The 22,920-nt window shown below is 40.0% G+C and overlaps 1 protein-coding gene across 2 annotated transcripts in view; it reads right to left on the bottom strand.

The window, feature by feature from the left end:
• Nucleotides 1-22,920, bottom strand: part of abcc10 (ATP-binding cassette, sub-family C (CFTR/MRP), member 10) — a 72,223-nt gene that overhangs the window by 20,939 nt on the left and 28,364 nt on the right. For both annotated transcript variants that reach the window (XM_067259229.1, XM_067259228.1), the window contains exons 8-10: nt 14,855-15,026; nt 7,549-7,647; nt 7,231-7,420 (exon numbers count right to left, since the gene is read on the bottom strand). In XM_067259229.1, the coding sequence (XP_067115330.1) occupies nt 7,231-7,420; nt 7,549-7,647; nt 14,855-15,026 (461 nt within the window). The remainder of the gene's footprint in view (nt 1-7,230; nt 7,421-7,548; nt 7,648-14,854; nt 15,027-22,920) is intronic.

Genomic DNA, 22,920 nt, shown 5'->3' on the forward strand with positions numbered 1-22,920 from the left:
TTGGGTGTGGAACCAATTGCGAACCGATCACAGCCAAGGGGTATCCGAAAATGATGGATTAGCAGACGGTTAGTCAGGAAAATCATGAGGTGCACGTAGAGCTCTCCGAGGGGCTCGGAGAGGGCGTTCCACATCGGAGAGGGCCTTCCGTGTCCGTCTCCGTGAAAACGTAGTAGTATATTTTGGCCTTTAGAGTGCATGTCGGAGAATAGCACTCGGTGTGAAGCGCGCGCTTGAGATTGCATGTGTGCGTCCTTGAGAACTGTAAGTTGTATAACTTATGTTGTCAGTTCATTTAAGCCTGTTATTGTATTAGTCTATAGTTCTTGCAAATTTTTATTGAGTTAAATGGTGATTTTCGTTGTTTTTATTCTTCACCTGCTAGCTAAATTGCACGTGTCTGTTGATTCGATAGCGATTGCTGCCCTTGCTCACGTTTGTATTTTAGGTGCATTATTATATATGCTTAAGTAGTTACAATGCATTAAGATGATGTAATTAATAGTGGGTTTATTGTTATTATTTGCTACAGAATGCTTAGCCTATCAAGATCAAATGAAGCAGACAGTGTACACACATGCTTTCGAGGGGCCTACCTTAATCGATAGGCTAGGCTACTGACCATTTACAATAAGTTGTTACGTCGATTATTAATTGGCAGCATTTATGCCATTTAGAACATACTTTATGAGTGGAAGGTGTCTTTAAGTAGCCTAACCGTATTGCTTGAGGGGAAATAGGACAAAAATATGTTCAATATTACATAAGCTATTAGACTATTACGTTAACCTGCTCCAACTGTTCTAACCCTAACCCTGGGTTTTAAGTCTACGTGATTTCCCCAGCGCCCCATTATTCCAAAATGCCTTTTATTTTTGTTAGTATTCCTATTATTATTATTTTTCCTCTTCTCCGCTAAATGGCTCAATAGCTCAAAAAGTCCTTGATCTGATTTTTTCAAATTTGGCCCAATGATACACCAGGTCACTCACTACACCCAGACCGCTAATGGCCCATGTACGCCCATAGGTGGCGCTATAAGACTTGCCCAAAGTCTACGTGATTTCCCCAGCGCCCCATTATTCCAAAATGCCTGAAAATTGGTATATATGCCTTATTTCTCATGGGGAACAAAAAAGCCTCAAGAACCCATAAGGTCCGCCATGATAGATTTTGCTGTACTGTCCAAATTTGGTACAACCTTCAAAACCCTTCTCCTCATGAACCATAGATTCAATCGACTTGAAAATTGTTACAGATTTGTAGAATACATGTCTTTCTATGGGTGAAATTGAATAAGGAATGCAATACAAAATGGCTGAAAAAAGCCAATATTTCTGTGTTAATAAATCGAATATAATTTTGACTGATGGTTTTTCTAACCTTTGTGCCTTCAAGATGACATCATTCTGAAGTACCATACGCAATTTCACCTTTATATGTCAATATATGATTGAATTCAATTGAATTGCTCCACAGCGCGCGTGCTCCAAATTCTCAGACTCATCCTGCCCCTTGACACTAGGGTGACCACCTGTCGCGCTTTGCGTTGTGTCGCACAGCATTTTCACCCCTTGTCCCATGTCCCATATTGAAAATGCTGTGCGATACAGCGCAAAGCGGGACAGGTGGTCACCCTACTTGACACACATGCAAGCTTGGCAAGACGCACACATCCTCTCCGGAAATTGTGTGCTGACCAAGCCCCCACCCTCTGTTTTTAGCTCCTGTTTCATTTCGCTTCCAATCGCAGCACACCGTTACATTTTTTGGCGGCCATTGTTGTTTTCAACTGGAATAGCCTGATACTGTTGGAGGCAGCCACGTTCGGTAAGTCATATCACCTATTTTTACACATTTTAAGCTAGAATCAATGATTGGGTTCGTGAAAGTACACTACTATTGAATTATGGTGAAGGTTTTAGCACTTTTAGACCTTTAGATCGTGAGTCTGAAGTGACAGAAAAACTACTGTAGCTCTAGCTTTTTTCCTCTGTGTTTTTAATTAGCGAGTCATTTTGCATCTCGGCGAATTGTTCATCAAAAAGGTCGAGGAGGGCAGCCTTAAGGAGAAAAAGCAATTCCCCACAGACCTGTCGGCTCAGAATTTTGATTTGGGGCGTGAAAGTCTTTGTAATAAGCCTATGTGCCAGGGAGACCGCATAAGCTTAAGCGGCAGCCATGTTTTGGTTGCGTTATGTTCATAAGTTCACCATTTTAAAGTTAGGTCTACACGAAAAAGGTCGAGGAGGGCAGCCTTTAGGAGATGTGGGAATTGTGCTTTTAGCCAGATGCTCCGATTATTTTTGTGATTTGTGGACTTGCAATTGGAGTGATACTGCGTCCCGGGGGTACATTGTTTTGACGTTAGCCTCAGAGTCAGACTCGGCTCGCCCACTGGCAGTGTGTAAACAATTTTGTATTTCACTCAATTCTATTCCAAAAACGTCAAGGAGGACTACTTATTGTAGACAAGGGCCTGCTAAAGATAGCCAGTAAATCTGATTTTTCAAGGCGAGCCTGCTTCATTCGTCATATGCCCTGAGAAAGCGACCTACGTTAACCAGGCTAGTTTTGCCAATTTCAGTAAGTCAGGCTATTTAAAGGTCTCTGACAGTCAGAATCACTGTTTACAGGCAAAGGTCGAGCTGGTCTTTTGTCAGATGTGTATATATTGACCAGTTTAGAGCTAAATACTCTTGCCAGAGCCTGGAATCGAACCTGTGTTTTGAGTGACTTTGCATGGGTCTCCATCAGGTCAACACATTTGGATTCAAGTTCAAGTAATGCCACTGCATTTCACAGTCAAAACTGTAGTTTATGTCAAGTGTAGATGGAAAAAGCTGCGTTTTTCACAACTGAACTGACATGGATCCGTTCTTCACTTTTACAGGTCTGGAGGGTTATGCAGAGGCCTGCTCAACAGAGTGCAATAGAGGATGCTGAGAGCAACAACAGAGAATGCTGAGAGCAACAACAGAGAATGCTGAGAGCATCACAGACCCCTTGCTGGACTATCCCTCTCTAGCTGGACAGCTTCATTCAGCTGGCCTGCCCTGCCTGCCTGCCTTCAGGCCCTACTTGCCCCTGCCTGCCAGCCCTCCAGAGACAGACAGTCACCCCACAGACACAGTAGCTCTGCAGAATGCTTTTTTGAGGACATTGATGAAAAAGGACAATCCAGCATTTTTTACCTTGAAGAAAGTCTAAATGTTTAATCCTTTCCATGTGCCAGTATGCCAAGCTGCTGACTTTGAGTGTCTTAAGTGATGAAACCAGTTCAAGTGATAGACTTTTGACCTGAATCCAATGATTATTCATCTGAATAAAAACCACTCAAGAGAAGTACTGCTTCTTTATTAATAGTATTTATGTATATATAATTGCGCAGCTATTGTTCCTGCAATTTACATGATTCACCTGAGACCATGTACCATCCTGTAACTGGTGTTTCAACAAATCTATTTAAAGATTGTTGGAGGTCAATATTGGCCAAACAACCAAAACTAATTCCCCTATGGTTTGAAGGAAGATGGGAAACTGAACACTGTATTAAAATTAACCAAATAATGTCAATACCAATGGAATTACAGTTATTTGACTATGGGTTAAATCAGAGCAAGAATGGTCAAAGTAAGGTTAAATAAAATAATCATATTGCAAATTAATGAAATCAATTAAGGTTAACTGTCAAGTGTAATTATTTTTTTAAATTATTTTATTTTGAAATTCTACGTTGAATTCCCATTCAACTTTCGGAATGACAAGACAGGCAGTGGATGATATCAAACTGGTTGAGAATGTCTATTGTGGTTTTATGTAGGCTATTACTGTAACATTGCAACTCCAGTTCCAAGTGTGGATGGCGGGTTAAGAAAGAGCAGTAGTGCATATCAGGGCTCTACACTGCACATTTGGCCGTCTTAAGATGACAGAAATTGCCTTCTTAACATGGCCATTTTAAATGTCTTAAGACATTTGTCACTGTTGTAATCATGGACAAAGACGGACACATTTGTTGTCATTACGCAAACGCTAAATTACAGGTTTTGGCACATGTAGCTTTCCATAGAGGAACAGCACATAACCTACCACTAAAACCTACCATTGACCCATGCCTACTTTACAATTTATTTTTGGCATTAATTTGAACTTTATGTAACATAAACTACATTGGACTCATTTTGTTATTCTGTTTAGTTAGACATTAATTTGTAAGTTTGTTACATGTCTGGTTTGTTTACTATGCAATTCAGTGGGGGAGTGAGCCTCATCATGGCTCAAACCAAGCCAACTTCCCAATGGTTGGCAAGCAAGCTAGCTATGACTAAAGCACCAGCTACAGTTTACACTTACCTACAGTTTGGCATTTCACGTTAACTATTATATCAGAGGGGAGTCAGGTGGCTGAGCGGTGAGGGAATCGGGCTAGTAATCCGAAGGTTGCCAGTTCGATTCCCGGTCATGCCAACTGACGTTGTGTCCTTGGGCAAGGCACTTCACCCTACTTACCTCGGGGGAATGTCCCTGTACTTACTGTAAGTCGCTCTGGATAAGAGCGTCTGCTAAATGACTAAATGTCTAAATGTAAATATCTGTTTCATAAGTAGTGAATTATATTTACAAAAACTAATTTTGCAATGTTGTGAATTATAATACAAAAATTACAGTTACTGCGAGGGTGTGTAGACTGTGAGCGCCGAAAATGACAACCCAAAGTTATTTTAACAGATTCAGGGCTTTTGAGAAAACAGTTGGGGCTCAAGTACCAGAAGCCGCCCATGGCCTGTACCGATACTTTTTTCCAGCGTTGTTCACCTTTCTATCTCTGACTGGACTGCATCATCACAGAAAACTCTACTGTGTTGGCGCATGCAGCTTGTGAAATGTGGGACTTGTAGTTTTTAAACGGGGGGTAACTAGATTACGGTAGTTTGTTATCTTTAATCAAACATTCTGAAATATTTTTTCCGGTTTGCACATATCTATTTTTAGGGGCAAATGCGAGTTAAATACTTGCACTGTAGAGCCCTGAACGTTGCATTTTACAAATCTAGTAGGCGGCCTATCTACTGCAACTGGCCCGACAGATCATTTAGAATAGCCTAGCTTACATTTTGTTCCCTTTACATCTACGGACAAAATATAATAAATAGGCTAATCTTGAGCATTACGGACAGGATTTCTTCTTTGTCTGGTAAAGGCCAATTTATACTTCTGCGTTTTTACGGAGACGGAGACATGGAACGCCCTCTCCGTCAAGGAATGCCCTCTCAGTGCCCTCTCCGAGCCTCTCGGAGAGCTCTACGTGCACCTCCTGATTTTCCTGACTATCCGTCTGTCCGTCATTTTACGGATTTGGCTGTGATTGGTCCGTATTAAGAACCGCTTGCGTCAGGGGCGGGGGCAGGGTTGCCGTGACCAACAAGACGGAACAGAATCCTTTGACCGCCATTGCTGTAAGTTTAAAATTCATATTTCAGCTAAACAGTACATGTAAATCAGCACCTGAATTAAAATGTGACGAGAAATGGGCAGTGTAGTTGCTGAAAATGTGCTTATTTTATTGATGAAACGGCTCATTTGTAAATTTGCTCCGACTTTTCGATAACCTAGCTAGCATCGCAGTGCAGCGCCAACTACTCTTCTGGCAGTGAAGTGTTTTCAGCACCCACAGCCTTCGGAGTACTATAAATTCAACCAATCCGTCCGACTCCGTCCGTCCGTAACGGAGTCGGAGAAGTATAATTCGGCCTTTAGCCGTGAATGCATCTTTCCCATTGTTTGAAAGGTGCGATTTCCCATCCCCCCTTCTAATGATCAATCGCGTAGTGAATCAATGGATTTGGTCTCAAGAGTTCCTTTCAACGTTGTCTACTCAAATACAGTTATCCAACATTCCAAGCATTCCATTCTGATACTTACAGCTCAAGAATAAATTTAATTTAGCTTCTTGTCACATTCACACACTTTGTAATAGAATAGACTATTGGCATTCATTGCAGAAAGAAGTTGGAAAATGCTCATTTATTCATTTAGACATCTCAATATTTCAGAAATGCTATTGTAAGCTATTTTATTGAGTGTCTTATTATTATGTTAGGCTGTGTATAGAAAAGGTATAGACCTTTGATTGTGAAGGAGGAAGTCCTGTGCAAAGTGTGGCCGGCCGCATCGAGGAGTCATGAAGCCCTATGTCTGTCTGTAATTATTATAAATTATAAGTCTCCAAGAATGATCTGTTACACTATTGTGAATCCAATGATCAAAACCCCCGCCCATGCCGTCATCTACTGTTATTAGGCTTAATGGAGTCATTAAGTTTCCATGATGGTATCAATTTGAATCTAGCTTTATTCGGACAATGCTATTTTTTGGGGCAACTGCTATTATCCTAATATATATGGCAGTGAATAAAGCGAATCATTGGCCGAAAGCATGTCGTATCCCCACGATACGTGGCGCTGTTTTCATTACAACTTGTGGTGAACCAGCCATTTCCGCTTGACATCTTCACCACTACTAACAACAACATTTCGAGAAAAATGGCGAATGGAGAGCAAGGTGAAGCTACGTGGTTGAGCATGAATTGCGTATGCTCTTTGGTCGAGAAATGCGTGTTGCCTATTGGGTTGTCCATCGCGTTGTTTGTTTGTTTTTGCCGGGCCGGCTCCCGGCAACGACAACTTATCGTCTGTTTCGACTTCCATGTCACGACCTGGGAGGGAGGGCGGCGGGATCTCAAGTCCAGTTCATAGCCCAATTCACCGTTTACAAGCATGCGATGTCCGAATAATCAACCGACTCGGACCGAGTTATAAAAGAAAAATAATTTCCAGACTAAGAAAATTCACGTGAATCCAACTCGGAACAACAACACAGAAAGTCGAAGATGGGTTAGGAGGCTATTATTTGTTTTGTACATTTGTTGTGTTTTGTATTTACTTATATTTATATATTTAAGTATACTTTTAATATATTATTTAATTTTAAGAAAAGAAAATCTATCAAAAACCTGTTCTTTAATGTCATCCAGCGTTATTTTGTTTCTCTTTTTTATTTTAAGTGTATCGGTTCAGGCACCGTTTAAGCACCGGTAACATTTTCTAAGTATCGATTTGGAAAAAACTAACGACACCCAACCCAACAAATGACCCCTGCTCGGCGCTTCCAGTGTTACGTGAAAATATATGAAAAAAAAATATGTCTGTAGACATTAATAGATATTACCAATTTTTATAATGGTCCCTTTGTCCATAAGAATCACCATATCAGCTTTGTCCACAAACTCAATGCGGTGAGTGCAGAGGATTCTGGTCTTCCTTCGGAGTATTCCCAAAACACATTTCTCCATCAGGTGGTGGGCCACGTTGGTATCAACAGCTGCCAATGGATCGTCAAGGAGGTAAATGTCCTTCTCCTAGTGTGTTTAGAACAGACAATGAGAAAATATATAACGTTTGGAATAACAAGCATGCTATGCAGTTTGTTGTTCTTTTATCTTGTTACATTTGATTAAATTATTTAAGACTTTTGGTGAGTACCTACCATGTAAACTGCCCTGGCCAATGCTAAACGAGCCTTCTGTCCTCCACTTAAAGTCACTCCATTCTCTCCTACTTCTGTTCTGTCACCATTCGGCAAAATCTGAAAATATATGCATTTATTTAGATAGGAACAAGCTATATCCATATTGCAACATTGTTGCACTTTACTGCATTGGCAATACAAACTTTGTTTATAGTTAATGCATCACTCATTTAAAAATGTCCCTGGAAGTATGTTTCTTAGAGAAACTTCAGGCGTATTCTCAAAAAAACAGGTATGGTATAGTTCAGTGGTTAAAGCATTCAAGGTAGAGACAGAGGATCAAGAGGTCTCAGGTTAAAATCCCACTCTGTATAGTGATAAAAAGCTTCTAACAACTTAATACATTACAGACTTAATTTTCTCGGTATGTTGGAACACATCATATTAAAACTAGTGCTGTCAGTGTAAAGACACAATGTAAGACACAGTGTAAAAACACAGTGTGTTATTAACGGCGTTAACGCAAACCCATTTTAACAGCGTAAATTTTTAGATTAACGTTCTTTTTGGCCTAGCAAACTTTGTAGTTTTTTTCACATGCTGTTGCAACAACTACTGACATTGGAAAAACTACAACACCACACCGGATCTACCGTATTTTAAGGAAAATAAGCCGCGGCTTGTACTCCGATTTTACAGTTTTCTTGTGCTTGTGTGGCTTATATTTCGAAGCGGCTTATAGTCCGGTTTTAGAACAAAAAAGTGGCTTTGTCTCAAGATCTCTACAGACCGTTCAGCTAATTTAATGCTCAACACTTGAACGGGGGCTTATTACTTGAAAGAGGAATTATTGGTTGTGCTTGCCTTTGGCAAGGGCACAACCTTTGTTCTCTCACATATATATTTATTGTGGGAATGCTGTTAAGAATTCTCACTATTGTTTCCCTGTTTCTCTATTGTGAGAATGCTGTTAAGTATTCTCACTATTGTTTTCCTGTTTCTCTTTATTATTGTGAGAATTGTTTTCCTGTTTCTCTTTATTGTTGGAATTCTGCTTCAGCATTCCAAGTATTGTTCTTTGAATCTTTATTGTTGGAATGAAAGCAAGACAAAGTCCAACTCTCACCCCATAGAGACCAATGCAAATCTGGTGACAAAATCGTCAGAGAAAGCAAAAAGAACAAGATTTTGAAACTGCCGGTAGAGTCGTATTTCTGACCGCACAGAAATATAAAGGACATCTCTGGTTTCGGCAGAGTCTTGGGTCTCGGAAAATATCCTTATTTTTTGGATTGAACGTATAGTTTTGCGTCTAGGTTAACTTGTTTGAGGTGTGGATTCTAGCTACATTTCTGTTATTCTCTACCCTCAGCGCGTTAGCAATCATAGCTGCACCATCACCGTGGCAACGACAGACACGCACCACTCAGTCTCTCACACAGGTGATTTGTATTAGCTGATTAGTGGAGTCACAAGACAGAGCTATTCAGTCAACTCGTCTCATTAAAAGACTAAGAGCACTATAATTTAAGCTACTAAAACGAATATACTACGTCTACTACTTCTACAGTTTAACAGTTCAGTTTTCAGCTTCTCCCGCATTGTAGGTTATTTACATTTACATTTTACATTTAGTCATTTAGCAGACGCTCTTATCCAGAGCGACTTACAGTAAGTACAGGGACATTCCCCCGAGGCAAGTAGGGTGAAGTGCCTTGCCCAAGGACACAACATCAGTTGGCATGACCGGGAATCGAACTGGCAACCTTCGGATTACTAACCCGACTCCCTCACCGCTCAGCCAACTGACTCTATTTAAGCTCTTAGCTTTGTTAGATGATGCAGTTCAGCTTCCACACTGCCTCTTCAAATTCTACTATTTCTTTGATTTCTTCACAACGTTCAAACTTATTCTCCCGCATTGTATTTAAGCACTTAGATTTGTTAGATGATGCAGTTTAGCTTCCACACTGCCTCTTTTGTGTGACTCACACATTTTTGAAGTTAATTTCAGCTTTCAGCTTGCGGGTATTTTCTAATTCTGTAGCCTATTTTCAGCAATTTAAAAACAAATAATTCATCTTTCAGCATTCCAACGCATTTTCTGCAGGAAATGCACTTTCTAGATATGAATGAGCACACTGCTGGCTGACTCTTTTTCTGATATTCAACTGAATTGTCAAACAAATTCCTCTACCTTTCATATAGTTTAATTTACAGAAACAAGTTATACCTTAAAATGTAGGAACAATTGTCCTCTTTCAGCCAATGTAACTACTAAAGAGCTCACATTCACAGATTTTCAGCTATGAGCCTTGAAGCGAGAGCAGCCTTTCAAATTCTCTCACTAACTTCAATGGAGAGGTGGGTAAAATTCGTCAGAGAAAGCAGAAGGAAGAAGATTTTGAAACTACCGGCAATTCAATCAATTTCCCGGCACATTTGCAATGTAATGCAATGCAGATGTGCACACCGCCCCCTACCGAACAAGATGGGTAGCTCGGTCAGCAGGGAGCTGAAGAAGAGCGGCTACTGACCTCACTCTGCTGCGCCGCTCAGAATGCTTTTTCGTTTATTTTGCATTTCTGCAAATGCATTTCAATTTGAATTGTGGTCACGATTTTGCAGCCACGTTCTTAAAATGAAAATGCATTTCTGGAAATGCATTTGAATTTGAATTGTGGTCACGATTTTGCAGCCACGTTCTTGAAAATGAAAATGCATTTCTGGAAATGCATTTTAATTTGAATTGTGGTCACGATTTTGCAGCCACGTTCTTAGAATGAAAATGCATTTCTGGAAATGCATTTTAATTTTCAAATTTTACATTTCAAATTGAATTTTGGAATCTATTTGCTGGGGCATATTTTGAAAATTAAAACTCAAATGTCTATTTCTTTTTCATTTTAATTAAGTGAAAGATTGAGCACTCTTGAAGAAGAAAATTAAAATGCAAATAGGATGATTGATTACTAATTTCATTTATGAGTCAAATAATGCAGCCACATTCTTAAAATGAAAAAGCATTTCTGCAAATGCATTTGAATTTTGGTAACGATTTGCTTCCATAAGATCACAGCGATTTCCGCTGTTGGTTACAAGCGGAACCCAGCTCCAGGTACAAGGCTCGCTGCAAACTTTGCCAAAAAAATATTCAAAAATTACTAATGTGATTATTTTATCTGTAAATTAAATGTATGCTTTTTCAATGACTGAATTCATTGAGAAAAAAAAACAAACAATCTTTATGGTCTTAAAAAGTCTTAAAAAGGTCTTAAATTTGACTTGCTGAAACCTGCAAGAACCCTGATAGGTGAAACTATCTGACTACTAGTCGTAGGCATAGATTATTTTTTTTAATCTAGATTAATCTCACTGTAATCTTGGCGTTAATCTAGATTAATATGGCTCATTTGAATTCCGCCGAAGGCATTCAGAATATGTGTGCTACCCAAATAATGACTAAAAGTAAGTATTTGAGAACGGGTTTCTCAAGCCAGGTGGCGCATTAGACCAGGAGCTCACCTCCTTTTTCCAAAATGCATCACAAACTGCTTGAGAAAGCTGTTCTACTATGATATTTAGTGATGAAAATAAATTATGTTCAATAAGATGTACTTGTGTTTATTAGATTAGTTAGCTTGGCTGAGAGCTGTGCTGACAGGCTTGCCTCGGTTGCACTCAAACATCGTAGTTTGATGACGACTCTTCCCCTGCGCTACATCAGTGCTTGGCCCGGCATCTTCAGTTTTAGCGAAGGGATGCTTTGCGTCGTAGTATTTGAGACTGGAAGAACTCCTACAGTAAACTAATTCCGCATAGCACAAGGTGCAAACAACCTTAGTCTTGTCGAGGTTTCCATTGGGATGCTTCTTAAAAATACATTTTCCCTGAAGCAAACCAGACGGCTTCATAGCTGCATCCATGTTAGCACGTCACGTTTGATGTGATAATTTCATACACAAGGCATACACACAGGTTCGAAGACTCGTTCTCGCCCCCTATAGTGCAATTCGGCTAGGTATACATCTGCGCTAAAATATCAAGGTGAAAGTCATCATAGCTTGCTTATAGACCCAGCTCCCAACCCAACTTTGAGAATAGATTAACAGCGATATTTTTTTTATCGCGCGATAAGAGTCTCACGTTAAAGCAGCGCGTTAACGCCGATAACGGCCCACTACTACTGACTACTAACCTGAACTTCATTGCCACAGCCTAAACTTTGTCAATCTGTTCATGAAAATAATTAATTTCAGCTTAAACCGTACAACGGAACGTTAAATCGAATTCAACCAACGCAATCGCTACCAAGACGAACACAGCAGTAGTTTAGTACTGTACTGTAGTAGTACAATTTACCGGGGCAGCTTCTCCACACAGGGCTATATCGCATTTTGCGTTGTTACTGACAATGATCGCTACCAGTGAGCTTTTTATGAATGAGCGATTTTCCACTAAATAAATGTCAAGCTTATTTACGTTTTTGGGGGCATATTTTCAGTTAGCAGATGGTTGAATCGCGATTCCATCTTCTACTGCCGGTAACGTCGTAGAATAATCTTCAAAGGGGGTTCTTTATTAATGAATGAATGCAATATGAGTAGGCTAAATGCCTGAAAATATCACGAGAAGGAAAAAACTTAAAAGGACGTTTAAATTATAGAGATTGGGTCAATTTTTACACCGGTCTGCCAAATTAATTCGTTTTGATTCAGCTATGAGGCTGCCTCTTGCAGGGGAAATGAGAAGACATCTATTGCAAGCAAGACCACATCACCCCCATCCTTAGGTCACTCCACTGGCTTCCTCTCTCATTCAGGATTGAGTACAAGGTTTCCCTCCTCGCCCATCAGTGTCTCCACGGAAATTCCCCCCCCTACCTCAAAGAACTTCTCACCACACAAACCTCCACACGGACCCTCCGATCTGCTGAAAAACATCTCCTGAAACCACCAAAGACTAAGCTGCGTACCATGGGAGCTCAGGCTTTCTGCTACGCCGCTCCCAGTCTGTGGAATGCTCTCCCTGATCACCCGAGGACACCACAGACTGTGGATGCTTTTAAACGTGTCCTAAAAACCCACCTTTTTAACAGATTCTTTTGTTGATCGACCATTTCTTTTTCTTTTTTTTTCTGTTTTATTTTGTCTCTTTGCGACATTGTTTTTATTACATTTTATTCGCCCTTTCTTGTTTTTAACCTGTAGCACTTTGAGATTTTAGTTAATATAAAGTGCATTATAAATACTATTATTATTATTATTTCATTCTACACTTCACTTGTATTTTGAGTTGTAAATGAGCAGCAAAAAAAGATGCTTTTAAATCTATGTAATCTTTATAAATAATAAGTATGCATGTTTATATAAAATATACAGAAATATCAGTTGTAAAAATGTAATTAAAAAACGGACCCCTGTGCAACCGACGCAAGCAAGCACACCCTACAATTTCTGGAGAAATTGTACCCTCTCTAGTTTACTGTGTCGTCTCAGTTACAAAACATAACATTTCATAATAATTTCAGTTAATCAAACAGCTGCAAGACCCAGTGAAATGTTATAGGCTAGCTAACAAAATAACGCTAGCATCGCTAACAACATTACGAATTCAACTTTGGTAGTGTAACCGAGCTCTTTGTAAGTTTGTTTTAGATATAATTGTATATGATCGTGTGGACAATAAGACACGGACGCGGTCTCTTTTCATAACTTGTATTTTACCACTGTTCTTCTTGACATCCCCATTCGAACAGCCCTCACTGATTTCACGTAATGCTTTCAGCATCAAGCCTACGGCAACTCCCGAGGGACAAAACATCCTTGTCCGTTGTCACATAGAAAGGTCTGCTACAGTATCCTCAGGATTTGCAAGCTAGCTAAACTTAATATACTTAATAATTTTGTAGACATAACAATGGATTCTGCCACTAAATTATTGACTTGGCTTTATTTATGGACATACTATCCACAACCGAAGTGTGTTACACAATGCTGTAAGATCGTCTATACTCGTGCATCGCTCTTGGAACCCAGAACGCCCCGCGGCAAGCTGAAAAGCTACTAAGTTAAGGGAATTAGCTTAGTTAAATAAGCATTGTTTGTAGTTCTATTGTTGTGTTCGTTCTGTTTTGATATGTGTAATGCTATGGTCTATAGTTTAGATAATTTGAGTGTTCACCCTGATTGGGAATGTTGTCTAGTTAGATCGGTATCCAAGCTGTCCGCTGCGACAGTGTGTCTGGGCAAGTAATCAATCGTGAGCATTGGTCCGCTCAACGTTAGCCGGCGCAATGGTAACGTTGTTTGCTTTGAAAGTGCGGCTTATATTCCTGTGCGGTTTATATTCCGATTTACAAACACAAAGTCAGGTGGCTGAGCGGTGAGGGAATCGGGCTAGTAATCCGAAGGTTGCCAGTTCGATTCCCGGTCATGCCAACTGACGTTGTGTCCTTGGGCAAGGCACTTCACCCTACTTGCCTCGGGGGAATGTCCCTGTACTTACTGTAAGTCGCTCTGGATAAGAGCGTCTGCTAAATGACTAAATGTAAATGTAAAGTGCTCATTCTGAAGGGGTGCGGCTTATACACGATGCGGCTTATTATCCGTAAAATACGGTAGCTAGACCGGAAACAAAACAACAGGCACACCGCACACACTTGTTTGGGCTTGCGAGCCGGCTAACGAGTAGTAGGCTAACGTTACGTTTTGAGTGGATGGCGAGCACGAGACGCCGAAATGGATGCCAATAAGATTCTGAATGGAAAGTTTACTTTTAAAATGTTGCCAAATGGTTCCATTGACAAGACCTAAGTGATCTGTGTGTTTTGTCGTTCTGAACTGAGCTATCATCACAGCACGTCCAGTCTGAAATACCACTTGATGGCCAAGCACACAGCTGATGCGAATTCTCCGCCCCCTTGTCAAAGCCATGCGATTGCAATGTTGTTTTCAATTTAAAAAAAACATTTGCACTAAGCAATCCAATCCACTTTTCCATGTTAAGAGCATTAAAATGAGAAAAAATAATGTGACAAAAAGAAATCAAGGGACATTTAGAATAGATAAAAATGTGTGATTAATTGCGATTAATCACAAGTTACTAACTATGTACTAGTAACTATGACATTAATGCGATTAATCGCGATTAAATATTTTAATTGTTTGACAGTACTAATTAAAACACAAGGATGCACAGACAAAATTCAAGCTAGCCTCTGACATCTATTACATAGATATTTTACTGACGGTCTTTGAAAATGTATGCTGAGAGAACACAGACCTCTAGAGGTCTTCTGGAAGGTATTCTGGGTGCATCTTACGTGGAGGTCATCTGTGAGTGCGCAAGCTTCAATCACAGCCTGGTAGTAGATGCTGTTATAGCTCCTTCCAAATAGGATGTTGTCCCGCACTGTTGCATGTTGGATCCAGGGCTCCTGGGCGGCCAGACCAAACCCATCTTCTCTTCCTTGGACATACACAGCACCTCCACACCTTCAGAAGTTTATGAAGAATTACATTTACAAACACAGTGGGTTCACCACCTACACTTGACATGGCTTTTTTAACCAATATTTCATGACTGAAGTTTATCAAGCAAATATCTGATCAGATGTTACTGCAGAAGGCACTTGGACCTGGACGTTTGTATGGGTAGTGAGTATCGTTATTGGCACTCAGAAATAAAGCACAAGCATAAACGGCTCCCTTTCCCAGTCCCGTACCAGCTACCACAGCTGGAAATTGAGTTTAGGGATGGGTACCAAAACGCAGTATTAAACTGGCCCCGGTGCTAAATTATGAAAGACCGTAGTTTTGATAAGCTCTGATGCTATCGGTACTGGAGAAATTAAGAAAATATATTTCCTATTTATTATTGTTAAATAAATGTTCTCACCAACCATTTCAAATTTGCAATAATATTCAGACAGTCTGCATTTTCGTTATTCGCAATCCAGAAGCTGTTTGTCTCACGCAACAACGAGCGTGCATCTGTGCACACACAATTCGAAAGCTCCCGCTTAATATAGTGACAATGGCGGAGAGAATCAAATGCTCCAAAGTGTGGTTACACGTCACTAGGATAGATACAGACAACTCACAGCCAAAAGTACAACAAACAATTTGCATGCAAGGGCTGTATACTACTATACCAGTGTTCAGTTGTTTTACATTAATTTGAACGGTGATGTTTCTGATGGAGACAACTAGCCTATCAACTACACCTTGTCCATCAATTGTATATAGTGGGACAAGTTATCCCTTACTTCTCAACGTGAGAAATGGTTGAAATGCGTGAGTCTCACAGCAAATGGGTGAGACTTGAGAGCCCTGTTTGAAACATTGCTGTTTCTTTCACTATAGATAATGTAATACATTTGACATAAAAATCATAAAGCAATGTTAATTCTGTTCTCAATTTGTTTTGTTTTTATGAAATACCACAACACAAAGTACCAATAAGAATACTGGCTCATCTATCTCTCGTGGTGGCAACCCACGAGAGATAGATGAGCCGCCGGCCTTTTTAAGATTGCAAGTTTGGGAAAACTTCGGTTTCCCATTCAGTTACAGTAGTACAGGCGAGAGAGTGGTGGATAAGACGAGCACTGTGTGTCGGCGTTGTTCAGCAGTGGACAGTGAGGTGCAGTCTGGGTAGGCAAGGTAGGCACTGCCTACCCTGCCAAAATTCAAACGTAAAAATTTTTATTAAATCATTTTATTTAATAAACTTGTATTTCTATTTTTACTGTTTATTCTTGTGATTTATATATGCAATATGTGTGTTATTCCAATTGTTTAGACGTTACGATGACAAATGTAGCAGTTCCGCATAATCAAATACAAAAAAAATTGTAGAATAAGCAGTGCTTTTACTGTCCGTTCACTGCGGACGACAAGCGAAAAACTCACTTGCGCACTTCGATCCTGTATTCTTCAACATTCTTCAAAAGTAACTCTGCTGTGTCTTTGCACTTAAATATATTATGCCAGTAGTAATCACCTACGTTACGTATCAAACATGGACCAATTAAAATCGAGATATTACTGGACATTTGCACAGCTAACGTCATTACACCAGCTACATTGTAAGCGTAATCCCCACAAAATTCAAGTCAAAATAACAGCAGCAGTGTCTGCCGATAACACGGAGTTGAGGAATTTCTCCAAGCTCGATTTTATTTTTAAAATTAGGTAATTAGGTAATCTGGCTTTCATAACTCAAGTGCCTAGCCTCTTACTGACATCGCCGCACGTCACTGGTTGTGGGGTATGTGAGTGGAAATACATCTAACATGCTAATGCATATAACGCATCTGGCATGTGCTAAATGACAAAAAATATCCGACGCCATCACCCAGGTATGCCAATCCCTGGACCGAGACAAAAAATAAACTGTCCAACTTCTCCTCCCTACAGTGCTTAACCAGCTACACATACAAATAGGGCCCAAAATATTACTGATGCAATCGGAATTTACATGTCATCTTCAATGCGCCCGTATTCACTCGTAGAGGAACCCGGTTTGTTTTGCTTTTCCCTCCGTTGTACCGAACTTGTACCGAACCGTGATGTCTGAACCGCGGTATGAACCGAACCGTGACTTCAGTGTACCTAATAAGCAGTATCGGTAACAGTTAAAACTATGGTTGCAAAGGGGCGGAAAGTTTCCTGTAAATTTCCGGAAAGTTTCCACAGGAATTTTGGCTCGGGAATTTAGAAAAAAAATGTGGCAACGTTTTTTTGCTAAAGCATATAACAGGGAACTTTAATGTAGTTGAGAACAAGACTATGCACGCCTAGCTCAGCTGGACCCTGAATGCAGCTGGTTGGGAACATTGTCTGCCAGAAACATAAACCTAAACGTAAAACGTTCTGTTGTTTTTGAACGTCTTTGTCATCAGTGTTGTTTCTGAACTTTTCAGCCCTATGCCTGGCAAGTGTGAGAGTGCCGAATTGCGTAGAGGCCAAGAGCAGTATTGCAGACAGATAGAGATTTCAATTATAGCTCGCAACATATTGAAATACATTTTTGGACCTGTGAACTTAGTTAAACATGTTGAATTATGAACTATGAACTGAACTAGGTCATTAAAAAATTTGTGAACTATGAACTGAACTAGTTCATGTAGAAAGTGAACTTTCCCAACACTGTTTGTCATTACCTAGCATATTGATTACTTGGTATTAAAATGAACATGGCTTCAGTTTACCAAGTTTATTTGTATACAGTAGACTAACTTTTTACAGCAGTGAGAGTAGGATGTATGTATTTACACACAAAAGTTGTATTATAAATGTTTGCATGCATGTCTGCTTATGACAAGGTAAATACAGTTAAATTACCACAACATTTCCAGTTTATTCCTGTTAATTCCCGTATATTCCCGTTAATTCCCGTGGAAAGTTTCCAACTTTGTATATTCCCGGAATTTTGCAACCCTAGTTAAAACCTTAATGATACCTATCACTAGTTGAGATCCTGCTGCTGATGCCTACTTTTGCATAATTACATCAGTTTTCAACAAAAATCACTCTCTGTACACAATGTGATCAGTGAACAATGTTGAAAAATCTCACCAGAAGTCGTTATTGGCTCTCTAAAGTCTCTAAATTATGTGATGATGCTTTTTCAATGATGTAAGACTCGCACTGACTGGGGAATATCCGATCCGCTTACATAGCAAATGCACCGATTCATTTCCACATATGAATGAGGCCATGAAACCGATCTGAGAATATCGGAATCCATGTGCTTTTTTCCTGCTTACACTTGCATGGGTCATATCTGATCAGTGCCACATGGGAGGAAAACATTTGAATTGGGTCACTTGAACCATGTAGTGTAAATGCGGCAGTGAAATCACTTCATGTTTACATTTAATATATTTGTTTTGGTTTGGTTTGGTTTTTGCACTGTAATGACAGTAATAATACTTTGTTAACAATTAGGAATGTGCATGTGTTAAGCACCATTCAATTAAAATGTGACTGAACATAAATAAAACAGCACATTGTAGTTTATTTATTACAAAAGCATTTATTAGTAACCGAGTTAAAATGGGTAAAATGTGATTTTTTTGTTGTTGCATGTTGATTTAACCCTTGTGCTGCCTTCGGGTCACATGACCCAAAGGTTCATAACGAACCATCGTTGTGTTTACCCAATTTTACCAAATACAAAAACAAATAAAAATAATTTTCTTTTAACCTTCGCAATGTGGGGGTCTGAGACAGCCCAACGGTTAAAAGAAAATGCTTCACTTTGTTTTTGTATGCGGTAAAGTTGTCGCAATACGACGGTGGGTCACAATGACTGATGGGTCAGAATGACCCGAAGATAACACAAGGGTTAAGGTGTTCACCTCTACATTTTCGGCCTGAAGAGCAGAACTCTGGATATCTGTTTCAACATCCATTTGACATACATGTACTCTCTACTCTTGAAGCATGGCTATATTTACCCTCTGGTCTGCACCTCTCTTCACCAACCATCTCTGGAAGAGGGAATCCCTCACCAAATTTCTCCTCCCAAGGTTTTTTCCTCAATTACTTTTACTTTTTCTTGTCTTCCTTAAAGGTTTAGGTTGGCTGAGGGGCAGGGCAGTTCTATGGGAGTATGTAAAGCCCTCTGTGACACCTGTAACCCAGGGTAACAAATTTTAAACGGGTGTTAGTATAAACTGACTGTGGAGTTAACCTATCAGATTGAGGTGGTTTGGGCCAATTAAATGACACATAGATATTGAGGGTCACCCTTAGAAAAGAGCGGGGGAAAACCCTAGAAACAAAAGATTTCCTACAAAGAGCTTGACGTTTACGATTTCGTAAAAGAAAAAAGAGAAAACGATTATAAAGATAATCAAAGTGCTCAAACTAAGTAATAATAAATATTATTATTGGAGATTGATCTTTTAGCCTGAATCCATTGGTATTTGGAAACGGCAGTTGCACACTTTTGACCGTCTTGGTAAGCTTCACTTAAGATTTAGTTGTGAAATGTAGTTGGTCAGTTCAGAATTTTATATTGGGTCAAACTTCTAAAGAGCCTGCTCAAAGTAGGCACTAGCTTTTATTTTTTCTCATATTTCATGGAGACATAGCTTTGGCGCATAGCTCATTGCCGATACAATGTTGGTTAGCATAGGCATTGTGTTACAGGTTTTCACTCTGGCTAAAATGGTTAAAGGTTAATGTGATTTAAAGATCCTGTAAAGTGGACCTGGAAACGAGTTTAAGTTCGCCACATCACAGAATAATGTCTTATTAACTACCCATCCAAATTCGAATAAAAAAATAACACCGACAATGTTTGTTAATGTATGTTAAATTAGGCTTTGAAATCGTGAAAAAATCAGCAGTCTTCTCTCCTTGAGACTGGGGGGGGCGTGTCGCCTGAAGGAGCTGAAGCTACGCCCCTCGCTGCCTAGTGCCTACCTCCGACCCAGATAATGGACGCTATGTCAAGCCGAACAAAACCGTATAGAATTAGTATTTATTTGTTCAATGAGTGAAACATACAGATGCATATAAATGAAATGTTCCCCTGAGCTGTAACAGTAAAAATGGACACCAGAGACAGCAGACAGTGAGCTCTCCAACTAGGCTACTTCTAACACATTAGCTACCATTTCACCAAAATACCATCATTCTACACCGAGTAGCCTAATATCAATTTTTGCACTAACTCATAGCAGAGATACCTCTGGAAAAGTTATCTAGTATAATTATAACAAGCACACAGAACTGAGTGATGAACTGCTGGCAGCGGTGGATGGTCCAGGTGTGACCGGAGGATGAACGGCCGTAGGGGCGATGCTCGGTACGGCTCCGCGCTGCAAGAGAAGCCGTGTGTTGGTGAACCCCGTCTGTCTCTGGTCCATATTAAAACTGTCCGCTGTGAAATGGTCAGTGCAGAGGCGGCTGTTGGAGTTTATCCGAAGCTTTCCATGAGAGTGTCTCTTCACAAAATCTATCCACCTATTTTTCCTTTCATTAGCAATAGTGAACTTAAATGGCGTTGCAGCGCAGCTGTAGTTCTTGCATCCAGGGAATATGCAGCTGTGGGTGGTGGGAGACATCCTGAAGCTAGCTAGCTAGCTGATGTAGGCTACAATAACAGTACAGCAGGAGGAGCCATTCAGTGATCTGACGTACATACGGCGAAATTACGTAGATAGGGCATTTTTTGGCTCCGCCCATTAAAACCTGATCTGAAAACGGAAGAGAAACTGTTCTTCGGTTTAACTCCACATTTCAGTGTGACAAAGTTTTAGCGCTTTGCACATGCTTTCAGGAACTCATTTCACACGTATATAATGTACTTAGAAGCAAAACATGGAATTTACTTTACAGGATCTTTAAGTTATTTTGTTTGAAGGAAGACAACATTTATTGCAAAATGTAAAAGGGCAGTGTTTCCTCTATGTTGACCAGCCACGGCTAAATTTCTGCCACCACGGTATCAGAAATAGGGCTGTATAAAAGGCCGTCTATCAGCAGTGATTGTTAGAGTGCATGTAGGAGAATAGCACGCGCTATTAATCGGACGCGCTTCACACCGCAGTTGAGATTGCGTGTGTGCGTCCTTGAGAACTGTAAGTCGTATAACTTATGTTGTCAGTTCATTTAAGCCTGTATTAGTCTATAGTTCTTGCAAATTTAAATTAAGTTAACTGGTGATTTTCGTTGTTTGTATTCTTCACCTGCTAGCTAAATTGCACGTCTGTTGATTCGATAGCGATTGCTGCCCTTGCTCACGTTTGTATTTTAGGTGCATTATTATGCTGAAGTAGTTACATTGCATTAAGATAATGTAATTAATAGTGGGTTTATTGTTATTATTTGCAACAGAATGCTTAGCCTATCAAGATCAAATGAAGCAGACAGTGACACGTGCTTTCGAGTGGCCTACCTTAATCGATAGGCTAGGCTACTGACCATTTACATTTAGTCATTTTAGTCATTTAGCAGACGCTCTTATCCAGAGTAACTTACAGTAAGTACAGGGACAATCCCCCCGAGGCAAGTAGAGTGAAGTGCCTTGCCCAAGGACACAACGTCATTTTGCACGGCCGGGACCGGCCATGCAAAATAGTTTCTGATTAATATTTACAATAAGTTGTTACGTAAATTATTATTATCGGACAGACCTACCCCCACTGCAAAAAGAAATCCTAGAGGAAACAGTGAATCCAGTTACATTATTGTAATTATTTTGCACGTAATTATAGGCTATATATAAACTATATATATTTAGCTAGACATATACATCTTATTGTGAGGGAGGGGGGGGGGGTGTTGCTAAATCCTAAAGGATACACTGAATGGTAAATTGATTTGTATACTGTGGCCTTGCTACACATCTAGGTCAGTTTTTTTTGTTGGGATACTTTGAATTGGGTGGCGAGCCACCCCACGAGGATAAAGCTGGAATATTTGGAACCTTCATCTTGAGGACGAACTATTCTCTTGTTTCATATCGGACTGGTAACAGACTGATTCTAGCAATTGTTCTCACAATTGGTGGTGATTTATTTTCTTTTGTATAACTGAATTTAGCGAGAACCAACATTTATGAATATTATTTTTATGTTTCTGTCTGATCCAATTTGTAATTACTGATGTTATTAGAGTCAAAGGGTGCACCCAGAAAGTATTTGAGTTTATTAATATCTGTGAGAGATTGTTCTCATATCAACACATGTACACATAAGGGGAGTCAGATGGCTGAGCGGTTAGGGAAGCGGGCTAGTAATCTGAAGGTTGCCAGTTCGATTCCCGGCCGTGCCAAATGACGTTGTGTCCTTGGGCAAGGCACTTCACCCTACTTGCCTCGGGGGGTATGTCCCTGTACTTACTGTAAGTCGCTCTGGATAAGAGCGTCTGCTAAATGACTAAAATGTAAATGCATGAAAGACCGTTGCTTTGAATTCAAGTGAAAAAAATTATACATATGTTGTACTACTGCTCAGTACTACTGCTACCTCTTGTTCCCATCTAATTTCTTCTGATCAATTGACCTATTCCATTTAGTATAGTTTACATATTTGTTACACACTGCTTGTATAAAAGGGTCATAAAATACGATTTGGGTCTGTATCTCACCATTTTGCAATAACTTCCTGTTCTGTAACTCTCATTTGTAATTTTATTAATATTATGGTTACTCAATATGTATCAGTCTTCCAAACCAAAATCCACAGTGCCTGTTGGTCCTGTTCACGCCTTCCTAAGCCCACCTCCATGCAGCAAAAGGCAGGGAAGTCACCTCACGTCACAACAGATGGCCTTCCTATCAGCATGAGATCAGGTCGCAAAGGGATTCCTGGGAGGGGTACTCAACCGACCTGAACCCACATTTGCCAACACTTTGTCTCCTCAGGAG

This window comes from Osmerus mordax, chromosome 21 (genome assembly GCF_038355195.1).
Source record: "Osmerus mordax isolate fOsmMor3 chromosome 21, fOsmMor3.pri, whole genome shotgun sequence".
NCBI lineage: Eukaryota > Metazoa > Chordata > Actinopteri > Osmeriformes > Osmeridae > Osmerus > Osmerus mordax.